General features: G+C 41.2%; 1 protein-coding gene across 4 annotated transcripts in view; it reads left to right on the top strand.

Annotated features, from left to right (window-relative positions):
• Window positions 1-14884, top strand: part of arnt2 (aryl-hydrocarbon receptor nuclear translocator 2) — an 82881-nt gene that overhangs the window by 22484 nt on the left and 45513 nt on the right. For 2 of the 4 annotated variants that reach the window (XM_069172937.1, XM_069172941.1), the window contains 3 exons: window positions 572-773; window positions 1579-1792; window positions 11744-11846. In XM_069172937.1, the coding sequence (XP_069029038.1) occupies window positions 572-773; window positions 1579-1792; window positions 11744-11846 (519 nt within the window). Of the gene's footprint in view, window positions 1-559; window positions 774-1578; window positions 1793-11743; window positions 11847-14884 lie in introns of all 4 variants that reach the window. The other 2 variants (XM_069172936.1, XM_069172938.1) reach the window with 1 other exon arrangement.

The raw sequence follows: 14884 nt of genomic DNA, 5'->3' as shown, positions 1-14884 counted from the left end.
ACATATTTATTTTATGTACTTTCTGAGTCAAACTGATGAACATTCCCACTAATGTAGCTGTCAACATTTCATGATGTGGAAATATACAGATTTCAATTTTCAGTTAATTTAATTAAATCAATTATTTTTATAATATCTCAATGGGTCTGTGAAAAGTGCTGCATCATGTTTGATGGAGCTGAAACGGAACAAAAAGTGTTGTTTTGAATTTCTCTATTAAATTATTAAATATATTCTGGTGGCAGGAGGTTACGTCTCAGACTGAAACAAATAAGGGCATTTTATTTTTATATAAAACTCCTCGTATGAGACCTTGCTGGCTGACCTGTGCTGATGTCAGCACTTCGTTTTACTTCGAGGATATCGTAAAAAATGCATCTTTAAAAATGTAAATAACCGGTGATAAGAAATCTATCACAGATTCCAGACAAATGTTCTGACGCTCGTCAACAGTGAGGTGCAACGATGAAATCCTTCCTATAGAGTCTAAAAACAGGCTCGTAAGTGGTTCCCAGTCTGTATCCTCTGAGTGTCTAATTGCCCTCTTCTCTGTTTGAAGGGAAAACCACAGTGAGATCGAGCGACGCAGGCGCAACAAAATGACCCAGTACATCACTGAGCTGTCGGACATGGTCCCCACCTGCAGCGCCCTGGCCCGCAAACCCGACAAGCTCACCATCCTCCGTATGGCCGTCTCCCACATGAAGTCCATGAGGGGCACCGGCAACACCTCCACTGATGGCGCCTATAAGCCCTCTTTCCTCACCGAACAGGTACTGTAGCGGCAGAGAGCCACCGCCTCGTTATAAAGGGTGATTACAGCAAAAATACATATATATAATAATGTAATAATAATGTATGCTGATTCTAGTATGACACACGTTGATGGCTCCTCCCCCACTCTGGTTTTTCAGCATTTCTTGCCGTGCACGGACGTAACCGTCTCAGACTGGTTTCCATTTAGCTTTTTCGGGTCCTTGACACTGTCAAGTCTTCATACTGCCCCTACACCGCATCTATTGTATCTTTCTTACGTGTTGTGTTAATATTTGAGCGTGTGCACAACCAACGCTCCAAACAGACGCAGGATAAACGAAGCAGCCACCATGCGCATGCAAACGCGTAGTTTATAACCAGTATATCTCTGGCCAATCAGAAACACATACTCAGTGCAGCTCTGTCTTTTTCCATAATGCAAACATGACTCCCGTGTTGTACATGTTTCAACTGAACCGCTGACTGTGTTTTGTTGTGCAACTTGAGAACTAAAAAAAAACAAAACAAAAAAAACAGGAACATTTTTGACATTGATAAACTTTCCAGTCATCCAGGAAGGTTTGAAACACACGCTCAGAATAATCAGAGGCTGATGTCCACATTTGTCATGATTATATAAAACTACAGTCTGTGGCTGTCAAATTATACACCGACATTTAACAAGCTTACTATATGCATTTATAGAAGATAACTGTAGTGGAGTGCTCGTTCAGCGTTTTCAGAATGTAGTGCAGCACACAGCTGATTGTGCAGAGGCTACCGATTTCATGTAGTTTTCATGGACCTTTCCTCTCCCTGCAGGAGCTGAAGCACCTGATCCTGGAGGCAGCGGACGGCTTCCTGTTTGTGGTTGCCGCGGAGACCGGCCGGGTCATCTACGTGTCTGACTCTGTGACGCCAGTGCTGAATCATCCCCAGTCCGAGTGGTTCGGCAGCACTCTGTACGAACAGGTCCACCCCGACGACGTGGACAAGCTGCGGGAACAACTCAGCACCACCGAAAACTCCATGACAGGTAGAGGAAGTTCACTCAGCTCAAACCTTTCTGCTTCTGCTCATTATTTGTTTGCAAAAGGAGTCACAAACACACACACACACACACACACACACACACACACACACACACACACACACACACACACACACACACACACACACACACACACGAGCACCACCATTCAGACCTTTTTAAATTCATAATACCAAACATTCATCAGAGTTTTCTGTTAGTTCCTATTTGATAAAACTTCACATCTGACATGACCCTCTGTATTTTAAATTGTTTTCTTTTCACTCTGTACTTTCATCCATTTTCTACCACTTATCTGTGGTCAGATTCTGGTGCCAGCATAACCAATATTTTTCGGATATTAATTGGACTTAATGAATGAATCAATTCTATCCTCTTGCTCATGAACGTCCAGTTAGGCATTAATTTTGCCTTTGATTTTGTGTTTAGCAAAAAAAATCTAAGCCAAAAAAAGGGATAAACCTTTGACAACATTTCTTTTGATTTACTTGTTCATGGAAATGTTGTAAAAAGAAAATACAAAAATGCTCTATTAATTCACAATGTGCCTCTAAAACTCCAAAAAAATCAACTAGACCAAAATATCAACTGCAGTGTAAAATCAGAATGATATTTCTTTAGGTGGGTTTTAATTTAATGTTCAACAAAATAAAAAATCTTCATGGTTATTGCAAATTGACTTGTTTGAAAGGAGCTTTTAGGACTTATAACTCTGCAGTGTTGCCTTAAATCAGGGGTGTCCAACCTTTTTCCTCTGAGAGCTCCTTTGATCCACTGGATAGATCTGCAGGTTGGAGATATCGGCCTCAAGCCGTCCACCAAAATAGCAGCCCAAAGGATGATTAAAAAACGCATTATACCACCGTATGATGCAGCATCGAACATGATAATGTTGAGCCTTTGAGTTGAATCTGCTGGTTTTGAATGATCTGGACAGATGATGGACAGTTTAAATCAGGACATTTTAGGTAGTCGGGACAACATTAAATACCCCCAGTAGAATGGATTTCACTGGTCTGATGGGTGTTCTTGATCAATGTGAAGATGAATCAATCACTGATAAACTGACTCCTGATTGGACCAGTAAATATCCTCGTAGGCTTGTCCAGTCTAAATAGTGTACATAATAGTCCAATCACATGTAATTAAAAATAATATGATACTTCTTAACACAGATGAATTTTATTAAAAGTCTTGACTAGTTTCACACATCAGGTCAGTCGTTGAGATGTCTCCTGTGGCTTTGGAGAACCTGAAGATGTTTGCTTCCTGTAGAAAGGTTTGAAATACTCGACACATAACTATAAAGTTTGAAATACAGGTTCTCAACCTCAACCGTGTTGTTCTCTCCCAAGACGAGTCACATGACAAAACACCAGTGACGCCGTTTTCTCACCCGCTCGTCTTCTGTCCTCCGGTCGTCTCCGTGCTGTCGTCCATGTTTAGTGAAGTGATGCGGGTTGAGATTGGAATCCTGGCAGCAGAAAACCGTCCAGCGCTCGCAAATCTGTCTTTAGTTTAGATGGAGACAGATTGGTTGGTGCTAAATCAATGGTGTGTTTATTTTAACAAGTTGTGCAGTTTGGTGCGACTTGCTTTGTTCAATGTAAAATATAAGTCAAACTTATCCTCCAATTTTGTCCTAACTGACTCTAAAAACGAGGATATTACTTTGATGACGTTGGTGACGTTATAAAGTTGCATTTTGGAAATGGAACATTTTGCGTTTTGTGAAGCTAAAAGTCTAAATATCTCAGAATCTGCTTCAATTCTTATTTTTTTGTGTCTCAAGTACAGTACTAAATCACTTTAATGAATTTATTTAAGATTGATGTAACTAACAACCATTGTATGTTTCTGACATTATAACAAGCATCTTCTTCTCACCAAGTTTTTTGACTATGTTTAATCCACTCCTTTATATCTTCTGTCTTGTGTTGTGTTACATGTTAAATATAGTTACTGTGTGTAGCCTGTGTTTTAAGGCTCTGAGGGTGAGAGTAACACTTAACTGTTAAAATGTCAGACAGTTCTCCTAGTGCTCACTAGAGGGCAACCTTGTCTTGTTGAATCTCCTCCTCCTGCTGGCCACCTGGAGGCTCCACAGTGTCCCAGTGAAGCCTCTGAATTTGTGTTTGTGAGTCAGTCCGTTTGACCTCAGAGGCCCTCCGAACCACACTGAATACCCAACAGTGCCATGTAATCCACATAACACAGTAAATCTCCATGTAGAGCTGTGGCAGATGCAAACGCACACACGAGCACGCACACAGCCTTTGATGTACCGGACTTCATTTTCATTCAGTGGAACTAAAGCAGCATGTTTTGGAGGCTCTCGCTCCGTCCTCCGCTGCTCACAGTGTTTGAACTTTGTTAAAGTATGTGCCCATGCGTGACGGCCACGTTTTTCTGACTTGCTGACGTGGAAGGACAAAACAATATTATCATACAAAATTAGAAGGAGTGATTGATCCCTCACACCAGTCGGTACTGGCTTAGAGGGTTTTTTTGTGTGGTGGGAGGTGGAGGGGGTGGAGTTCATAGGGTGTTCGGTATGAAACATTCAAACACTTGATGACATTATTTCGTTGGACTCCTTTCAGTGTTTCCAACCAATTGAGAATGTATTCATGTGAGCACTCTGCATGCAGAGACTCATGCAGTTAAGAGGGGGAGAGTTTATTTTCTGTAGCTACAATTTATAGATCCTAAATGTGTTACTATCAGTAAACGCTACATTTTACCATGTTCCCTGAAAGCCTCATGTGTAGGATGTCTAGTAGTTAATCAAGCACAAATGGTATCATTCATGTGTATGGATACAAATAAAAGGCTCAGAAATGCTTGTGTGGCTGTTAATATTCCTGAGCAGCCCCACCAAGTAAAGTCTTTGTGTTCGAAACATTGCTTTCAGCAAGGTAGGCAGGTTTTAAAGCCAGGCTGGTGAGCTTAAAGATGTGGTCAGGCCAGCTTAGATGACAACAGTTTAGGCCCAGTGTTCACCTGCTACTTATGTTGTGAGTCTCTGGATCGTTGGTGGTCTCTAAACAGGTATGATGGTTCCAAACCTTCCAAACCTTCTGGCTCTCGTTCAACAAGCCATGAATCCAGCACATAAACTCACCCACAAACCACAAATGATCATTTCAAGATACAACATGTTGTTCAATGAGCTTTAGAGGTGTTAGTCGGTGTATTTTTTAATTTTCTTTTTCCATAGTTGGTCTTTATCCTAAGACTCCAGCTCTGTACTGAAGAGACATGAGAATGACATTCATCTTCACATCTCTCTGACAGCAAGCAAAGCCAAATATATTTCCCAAAAGGTTGAACCAGAGAGAGCAACCTCGATCAAGATGGTCCTCACTTTCTTTAGATGGCCGATAATAAAGTTGAGCCAGTATCCATCACCAGTCACCATCACCACATGTTTTCATGTTTGGAACTTAGGTTTGTTTGGAACGACTGCTGTTTGCATCAATGTGTTCAAACGGTTGCTGTGTGTCCATAAATTATAGAGTTGGCTTGGAGCACCTCTTGTCTCGTGTCCTCCGGCTGTCGATTCAACCTCCGTCTCTGGTCTGTGATGTGGAGAAAGATAGATGAATCCTAGCAGAACGTGTTTCAAGCTATTTGTCCTCTTCAGCGATATTTAGTGCTCAGAGGGAAAAACTCCTCTTTAAGGGAGAAAAACCTCCAACAGAGGGAAATAAAAACTCCCTTTAACAGGAAGAAACCTCAGACAGAACCAGGATCAGAGGTGGGCGGAGGATCTGTTAACAGAACCAGACTCAGAGGTGGGCGGAGCATCTGTTAACAGAACCAGTTTCAGAGGTGGGCGGAGCTTCTGTTAACAAAACTAGGCTCTGAGATGGAGAACATCTGTCTCCACTGGTTGGAGGTAAGAGGAGACCAGAAAGAGAAAAGGACAGCATAGAGATATAAGACATGAACTGTTGGTGGGTCGACAATCACAGAGCAGAGACATGCAGCTCCATGACGGGACATCTGAAAAAGAAAGAACAGAAACTAAGCGAGCGAAGGAACTGAATGGAGACGACAGATAATAAGAAGAAACTATGGGAGAGAAAAATACATGAAGTTAATGAGATGTTGGTAAAATATGAGTTATAGAGAGTTTAAAAAGTGAGAGGAAAGAAGCTCAGTGTATAACGAGGTCCCCCAGCAGCCTCGGTCTGTAACTATAATCACTGCACGATGGTTCAGATTCACCTGAGCACCTCCAACTATAAATTGTATCAAAAATGTATGTTTTGATACATAAAAGTTTTGAGTCTAATCTTAAAGCTAGAGAGGGTTTCTGCTCCTGAACACAAACTGGGAGCCTGAAAACTGAAGCTCTGCCTCCCATTCTACTTTTGGAAACTCTGGGAACCAAAAGCAGACTGAGAGAAAAGATCTCTGTCAGGATGATGCGGTTCTATTAGATCTGTCAGGATGATGTGGTTCTATAAGATCTGTCAGGATGATGTGGTTCTATAAGATCTGTCAGGATGATGTGGTTCTATAAGATCTGTCAGGATGATGTGGTTCTATAAGATCTCTGAGATAAGATGGAACCTGGTCATGAAGAACTTTGTAAGTCAGCAAGAGAATTTTAAATTCTATTCTTGATTTAACAGGAAATCGATGAAGAGAAGCTAAAACTGGAGAAATATGATCTCTAAATCCCGTCAGTACTCTTGCTGCAGCATTTTGGATCAGCTGCAGGTTTTTAATGAATAATTTGAACATCCTAACAACAAGGAATTACAATAATCCAGCCTGGAAGTAACAAACACATGAATGAGTTTTGCTGTGTCACGCTGAGGAAGGATTTTCCTGATTTTATTAATATTACGTTGATGAAAGAAGGCAGTTCTGGAGATTTGCTTTATCTGGTGTCTAAAGGACAAATCCTCATCAAAGATGACTCCAAGGTTCCTCACAGTTTTGCTGGAGGCCAAGACAACGTCATCTAGAGTAACTAAGTGATTACAGAAAGAGTTTCTGAGGTGTTTAGGACCAAGTACAAGAACTTCTGTTTTGTCTGAATTTAGAAGCAGGAAGTTTTTGGTCATCCAGGCCTTTATGTCTTTTAGACAGGCTTCAAGTTTTACTAACTGATTAGTTTCATCTGGTTTTATAGAAAGATATAGCTGAGTGTCATCGGCATAACATTGGAAGTTTAGTCAGGGCTTCCTGATGTTATCTCCTAATGGAATGTTTTTAAGCTCTCTCAGATGCTTTCATGCAGAAACATCATTATGGCAGAAATGCATGTCTTTCTCACCGGTTCTAATGTGAGCTGAGGGCTTGTTCATTTGCTTGTGTTGCTTGTTACATGCAGTGAACTGGACTCGTGTTTTCAACATTTTAGCTCCGTGTCATGTGTTCAAACCAAACGGGTCCAGCTAGCCTCCTCTAGGACTGTAAGTGCGTGACTATCCGTGGTGTTACGGTACGGGTGCTCGGAGCGACCAAAAAGGACCAAAAGAGACCCGACTTCACCAAATGGGTCATTTAATAGAACTAGAACAAGTAGAAACTACATTATATTACATATTATATGAAACTATTATAATTCTATATTCCCTTTAAGGAGGTGGAGTGATATTTCTAGTGATGAGCACGGTGTGATGTCATGATGATTTGAACACGTTCCAAATGTTTAATTGACCAATCAGATCTTTTGGAACTACTTGTTGTATAATGAAGAGTAATGACGCCCATCTAACTGGACTGAAGTGACATTCGCTGCCACGTTCTGCAATGTTCCTCAAGCAAATGTTTGTTTGGTTGCTTGCTCAACAAACCAAGGTGCAGAAGACTCTGTTTGTGAGTTATATAAGTAACCAAACGGTTTGTTGTTAAAAGTCTGTGGTTCTTGTGATGCGGCTAAGCGTGGCTGCGTGCTCTGCATATGATATAACACAGATGGTACCACATACTTGTGTATGCCACTGCTTTGCAAGATTTGCGAATACAAAACTAGTGGTCAAAACCAAAACTACATTTTGTGTTATGCATGTATTTATGGATATACTTTCTATCTATCCAGTCCAAAAGAGAAAAAAACATCGTGTTATTTTATCTGTGCAGAAGGAGATCTACAGATGGTGGTTTGAAAATGTCTGAATCTTCACTTCATGAACTTAAAAGATGTGCAGAGTCAGCAATCTGATATCCAACAGTGGTTTTCCATTATTACCTGAAATAGCAAGCATGAAAAAATTCAAGTTACAATTACAGTCTTGTTAAGCAGTTGCAGTTAGACATAGTTCAGTCCCAGAAGACTTTATCCAACTGCTCTTACAGGCTGAGCTGTACAAACTATTATCAGTAAACTGGTGCTGATACGCAGCATGCAGGTAGAAAACAGCTCGTGTGAGAAAGAACTTAACAGAGGACAGACACGAATGTTGGACAAATAGTTGAGGGTGTAATCTGGTCTGATGCGCGTGCACCCTCGTGTTCAGCCTTCTCCCTTTCCACGCATCATTACAGTTGCGTGTTTGCGTGTGAAGTTCCAGTCAGTTTCATATTTACCAGATACTGAGAATTCCTTCTCCAGCTGGAAAGGATCAATCCTGTGTTAATGACGTCCTGTTGCATTCACCCCCATCAGCAGGAAGAGCTCAGAGAGGCTGGTCATGGCACACATGCAGGATTCCATTCTGTTGACCCTGGATCCCCTTCAATGTAAACACAAACCCACAACCACTCCAACAAGGACTCCAGAATCACCGCCATCCACCTGGCCGCAACACACATGGACAATAGGGACAGACATTATGTCCCTTTTCATCGACTTCAGCTCAGCATTCAACATCATCACAATCCAGAAAACTCCATCTGCTTGAAAACCCCACTGTGTAGCTGGGTTTTACAGCACCAGAGCAACAGGCCTCAGGCAGCCAGCATCCGGACCGGATGTCCTTCTCCATCCCTCTGAGCACTGGAAACTCCTCATGGCTGGGTGCTCAGGGTGGATCAGAAACTTCAGAGACTGCTCCTGTTGCACGACAAATGTGTGCAGCACCATGACATGCACAGAGAACAGAGAAGCTACAACCTTCCAGGGAAAGTACTTTAAGTTCAGCAGCTGAGTTGCACATGGTTTTGTGAGCAGATGACCGCGTGCGTCTGTGATTTCTCCGTGGACATGACCAGAGGCCGCACATCTAAATTTGGATCAAACTCTGAAAATCGGCAACAGAGACCTTTTAAATGCTTTAGGAAGCCTTTTGTAAAGAAGCAATGAGCCTGGAGAGGTGTTTTGAGTGACATTTGCATTTCCGAGAGGCAGAACATCACTGTCCGATACTGAAAAAGACGCATCAGGTCAGGAGTTCAACCGGGTGGGTTTTGTTTGACATTTGCTGGGTTGTGCACCATGAATGCGTTCCCCAGGGTCAGACTGTCAGCACCGAGTTCTCCTGGGACCTTCTGAGGCTTTAATGAAAACACATTCAGTGCAAATGACCTGAACTGTGGCGCGATGTCACTGTGAATTCTCTAACATGACACAGGCCGTTGAAAACGCACAAGTTTCCTTCCCACAACAACACAGCCGTTGCTCACCACCCCGAATCGGTGGATTTGGTTCCCTTCTGCTTCTTTATGTTCCATCGGTGCCCAGCTTTAAGTTCAGAGGGCTTCATATCACAGATGAACTGTCCTTGTCCCTAACACCACCGTCCCAGTGATGACGGCACGTCCTCGGCATTGCAGCCGGTGGTTAGGACGACCCAGCGCATCGTTGGGTTTCAAGGACATCCACACCAAGTGGTGTAAAAGGAGAGCCGGCGGCTTCAAGAAGGATCCTCTCCTGCAGTGCTACAGCTGGTCTACTTCCTTAAAGTCTTATTAATGTGCAATAGTGATAGTTTTTCACACGTTTTATAGTCTTTTGTATTTATTGTCCATTCTCACTATTGTCTGCTGTTTTTCTATGTTAAATATAGCACGCTGTCCTTGTAATTACATTTCCTTCCCCTTTCAATACATCTGTGGTGAGAAGGAATGATAATAAAGTCGACTTCGGTGGAGACTGATTGTGCAGAATAAAGTAACAAAGCCCAGCTGTGGGGTCTCGCATTCCTTTTCTCGTGGATCTTTCACAAACTACATGTCCTATCAACCCGTAATCCTTCACTAAAGCACTGTATGTGATCAGGGACCCTCAGGGCTCATCGGACGAGGTCCGGGAAAAGGAGAAAGTTTGACGGAACTGAATTCACGAGAAGTCTTGGTCTCAGAAGGATTCATCTCATTTTGCTTTCACAACTGTGTTGACAGTTCTTATAATCGAACATCAAGTGGAGACCTCCAGAGTCATTCTGAACCTCCTGTGTTGTTGAGGCCTCTTCCAGTGATCAGCGGTCTATCGCATGAAGTCATTGCTAGTAAATCAAATTGGTTGTCACAATTACCAGTGCATCCTCCACATAGTTGACTAAACCTCAGTTCATGGTTAGAGTCCAAGAACAAGTTGTCATTAGTGGTTCAGTCGCAGGAAGGAAAATAAAACCCTCAAAGCTGCGACCTGTCAGCGATGTTATGAATAACTTTCAGAAACATTTGTTAGTGGCAGAGCCGTCCCCTGTGGGAGCATGGCCTTCTGGGTAACCTGGGGCTGATGTATGTCCAGTCCAGTGGGCCCCACGGGTGGTGCAGCTTAGATTGATCAGCAACAGAGCTGCGAACATTAGCATCCTTAGGGTAGGGTGCGTTTTAAAAAGGCTGATATTCTGGTCTGGTTTTCAGCAGTTTGAGGTCGAGGTTTGTCCTTTGATAGCTTAATTTGTGCCTTTTTTTTCCATGCAATGTTACTCTGTTGTGTCTGCCTGCCTCATCACTGCAGAATAAAGGAAGGTTACCAGCTACAAGTCAGGCTAGGGAGGAAGCTAAGTCGGTCAGCAGCCGCGGATCTCGCAACACATTGGGTGTCGAAGGCTTCGCAAATTGTCTGCACCTTCTATTCCTCTCTCTGTCTCACACACACACACACACACACACACACACACACACACACACACACACACACACACACACACACACTGAAATACATGAACAATATGTTCAGTCACCTTGCCTGTTGTTCCAACACATTAGGAATTATCACCACTTCTGCCGTGAGCATCGTCATTAACAGGTGGCTCTGTGTTGATGCTCTCGTAAACGTTTTATTTTGAAAACTCATCATTACCTTTTTTTGTTTCACTGTAATGTAGCAGTGTGAACAATGTGAACTTAAACCGTAAACATATTTAGATAATTAAATACATATTTTAAACTTGCTAAGATGTGTTGGCAACTGGCTTAAACTAACGACTTCTTTAATGAGTTGTGATGATTAACATTTCGTTGCGCTTTACATTACGTTTTCAACAACTGCTGCCAAATTACAATTCTATGGATATGATTCCAAAAACAATTCTCATGACCTTGATTTTATTTTTTTGTTGTTAACAAAATGAAAAACATAAACCTAGCACAATCAAAAGGCTTTAAGATACGTCTGAATTAAACATTGTTTTCCAGCTCTCTTTAGTTGTACAAATCCAAATTAGTTTTTTTTTTAATTAAAAAAAGATTAACTTCAGTTCAAAAATTACAACATACATTAGAAGTGAGACTCCAGAGATGATGAGTCATAGATGGATTTTTTTTTTTGTTTGTTTTGTTTTGTTTTAACTTTGATAACTAGGAATTACACTTACTGCCAATTGTGTTTTTATTTATTAATGGTATTGTTATTATTATTATTATTGTTATTATTATTATTAAAGCTCACCAGAGCTGCCATCTAAGCACAAGTTGTATGTAGAAGAAGTATCAGGCTGTTTGTTGTTAATTGGTCTTTGTTTGTTTGTTGATGTCCTGCACTTGTTGTCGCCCTGTTTTTAATTGGTGCTGTTTGTGTGTCAACAGGACGGATTCTGGACCTGAAGACGGGAACAGTGAAGAAGGAGGGACAGCAGTCCTCCATGAGGATGTGCATGGGATCCCGACGCTCCTTCATCTGCCGCATGAGGTGTGTTACCGATGTTTTACTTTCTGTCGCTTCCTCTCCAGAATAGTTAAACCTATTTATTTTCTGTATCTACAATTATACAGATGCTCCCTAAATGCCTACCGCAACCCGTACATGGCCAAACAAGATTTAACAGGAAAATCCAGTGTTTCCCTTCAATTGGGACCTCCTGCCCCTCCTGAAAGAAACCCATAGTCAAAACTGAGTATATGTCTGGACCCTGTGGGAAACTGGAGGGCTTTTAATTTGAAAAGTTGCAGCGTTCAGCCGACCTGCGGTGTAACGTTGATCTCTCACTCACTCAGTGACAGACAGTCTTTATAGCTCCGCCCCGCTGTTGTGATCCAGCCAAAAATAGGATATTTATGTTATTTATCCAAATTCCGAGCACCTTTTGTTTTCAGCTCAGTGTGAGAGTCTCTGCTGTGTTTCTGTCCTCTGATTTCTGTGTGTCACACTGTGGGTAGAGCTCCACCTCTGCAGCACTGACGCACAGGTGGAGGGAGCGAGGGGAGATCATCAACTCGTTAATCGATTGCTCGGACAGGTTCAAAAAAATAAATAAATAAAAAATGCTGCAATTGATCAACAAATATACCTGAGTCGCCGTCCCAAATAAGTCAATGTGTGGGAAACCATGTATATTGTTTCAACCTTTCATAATCTACCCAGAACCGGGTCGCGGGCTACTGGTAGGAGACCCCTGGTGTTGTCACTATTTCATTTCAATAGTTATTTTTATTTTACTAATTTTAATTTCAGATGAATTTATTTTGTAGTTGTATAAATTATTGTAGTTTAACTGCATAAACCTAACAATTCCTTCAAATTCCTGTATCTTGATGGAGCTTGCAGAATTGTTTGAAATTTAATTATTTAAAAGAACTTTTTATGAATCAGCGCATCAGCGATGTTTTAACATAATGACCGTATATTTATCTAGATGTGGTTAAATAGAGGTCACCTCTGCTTTGTAAATGGGAATTAAATGACATGCAAACAAGCTGAAATGGTACCCAATGGTCAGCAACAGGAGTTGTTGGGATGTGAAAGGCACACGGTGACATCAGACTTTTACAAAGAAACAAATGGCAATTTCCTTCCTTTCAGCTGCACAGAACATTGAAGAGTTCTGCTGAACTGCTTCCAGTTAGCTGCACAGACGCTTTTACAACAGTGTTTCATACGTGAAGGACTGTGATTGTTCCTAAAGTCATATATAGCTCATATGCAGCTCTATATAAAATTATTAGGTGAAGCATTGGTTAGACCGATAGGATTAAAGTCAAAAATAAAAGTGAATACATAAAACAATACAACAAATGTGAGGATGCCCAATTCTGATCACCACTTTATTACTTGGTATCTTTCAATATAAAGTCCAAATTCAGCACACACATTCACCTAAATGGTGATTATATACTTAACAGTTAATACATCTCTCACACTTTAAATTTCAGGAGCTACATGATACAGATACTGGAGAATATTCAAAAATATGAAGTTTATAAATGTATCTTTCCCCTTGAATCTGTATCATTCTGTTGTGGGAACTACAAAACTCAAAGCCGTCTTTTGGTCAAGTCGAGCGGCGCTTCGCCCGTTTGGACCTTGAAGTTAACGTTGCCTGTCTGAGTGGTGTTTTGGCAGAAACTGGGTCTGAGACTTTCTGCTGAAAGCTCGTCTGCCTCTCGACAAGAGCAAACTCAATTAGCAATGACGGGAAATAAACATAAAAAATAGATAAACCCTTTTCATGAATCACTCTCCAAACACTTGATGCATTAGTTGTCAAGACAACACGGCATATTTAACCACATTAGTAAAGCTGTGAGCTAAACAATGAGAGGAAACCCTGAGGGTGAATTAAATCCAATGACCTCTTTCACGCTGACACGTTGTCGTCAAATAATGTGATGCATTATTATGAAATATTTATTACAGACCTATAAGAACCTCCTTCTTTATTGGCTAAACATCAGTGCTGCGTTATCTGTTGCAGTGATCATGCTATTGTCAATGATTGTCTGAATTACTGGAACGAAATTCTAAATGTTTCCAAAAAAAAGGTCTCGTTAAGGAATGAAGAGTTTCTTTCTATCGACACGTCAGCAGGTTTTTACAATTGAATTGGATACAGGACATGTTGAGTTTGTATTAATGCAGTAACTGACTGAGCAAACAGTAGCAGATCAAAAAGTCTTCCCGTTGACGTCATGAAACAATCAATACACCTTAAATTCACCATTTGTTTTGGTTCTCTCTTACATGACACACACTTTATAGATGATTGGATCTTCAGGCACTTAAGAGATAAATTAATTTCCAACAGATCAAGAACTTTAATTATGTTGTTTTTAGTAGTAAAGCGTGGTTGAGGTGCGCTACACCTGTTTACCACAGAGGTGCTCAGAAAAAACGTTCAAAACAGCTTCAAATGGACTGAGTGGTGAGATTAATGCACTAACTGCTGTTTCCAGAGTCCAGACTGAGCTGAAGATTATTCCACTGAAGACGGTCCGTCATGTTGCGTCTGCACTGCAGTTTTTCTGGAGCATGTCAGAAGTATTTTTTATCTTACTTCCTGATTAGATCTTGTTTCCTTGATTTCTGTTCTTCTATCAGGTAAACGTTGTTAAACGGCTTCTTTTTTTGTCCATTGTGTGTTTGTTGTCGTTTTCTACTTTGTGCTGCAGACAGAGTTAAAACAGCTGCTGAGTTTTATCATTAAAAACATTAATCCTCCTGTTTGTTGTGGAACTATTTCACATCCTGTGTCTGTGGCAGGATGAGAACACATTTCCTGTCCAGACTGAAGGACTTCGGGGTTAGATGCTGATGTAGTGATGTGTGTTACGACCAGGAGTTTGCACACGGGTGTTTTATTTTGAAAATCGACTGGATTTTCTCCGACTGACTTCCTGCCCAGTAGATCTGCTCTGTTCAGCTTAAAAGTCCGAGCAACTTTTAATAATTAAATTTTGTATATTTAGATTTTGATTGATTACATACAATATGACTGTACCATGGTAGGAATC

The sequence above is a fragment of the Embiotoca jacksoni genome, unplaced genomic scaffold (assembly GCF_022577435.1).
Source record: "Embiotoca jacksoni isolate LCO1_2020_lvr unplaced genomic scaffold, fEmbJac1.0.p SCAF_56, whole genome shotgun sequence".
Classification (NCBI taxonomy): Eukaryota; Metazoa; Chordata; class Actinopteri; family Embiotocidae; genus Embiotoca; species Embiotoca jacksoni.
This window is presented reverse-complemented; position numbering and strand designations above follow the sequence as displayed.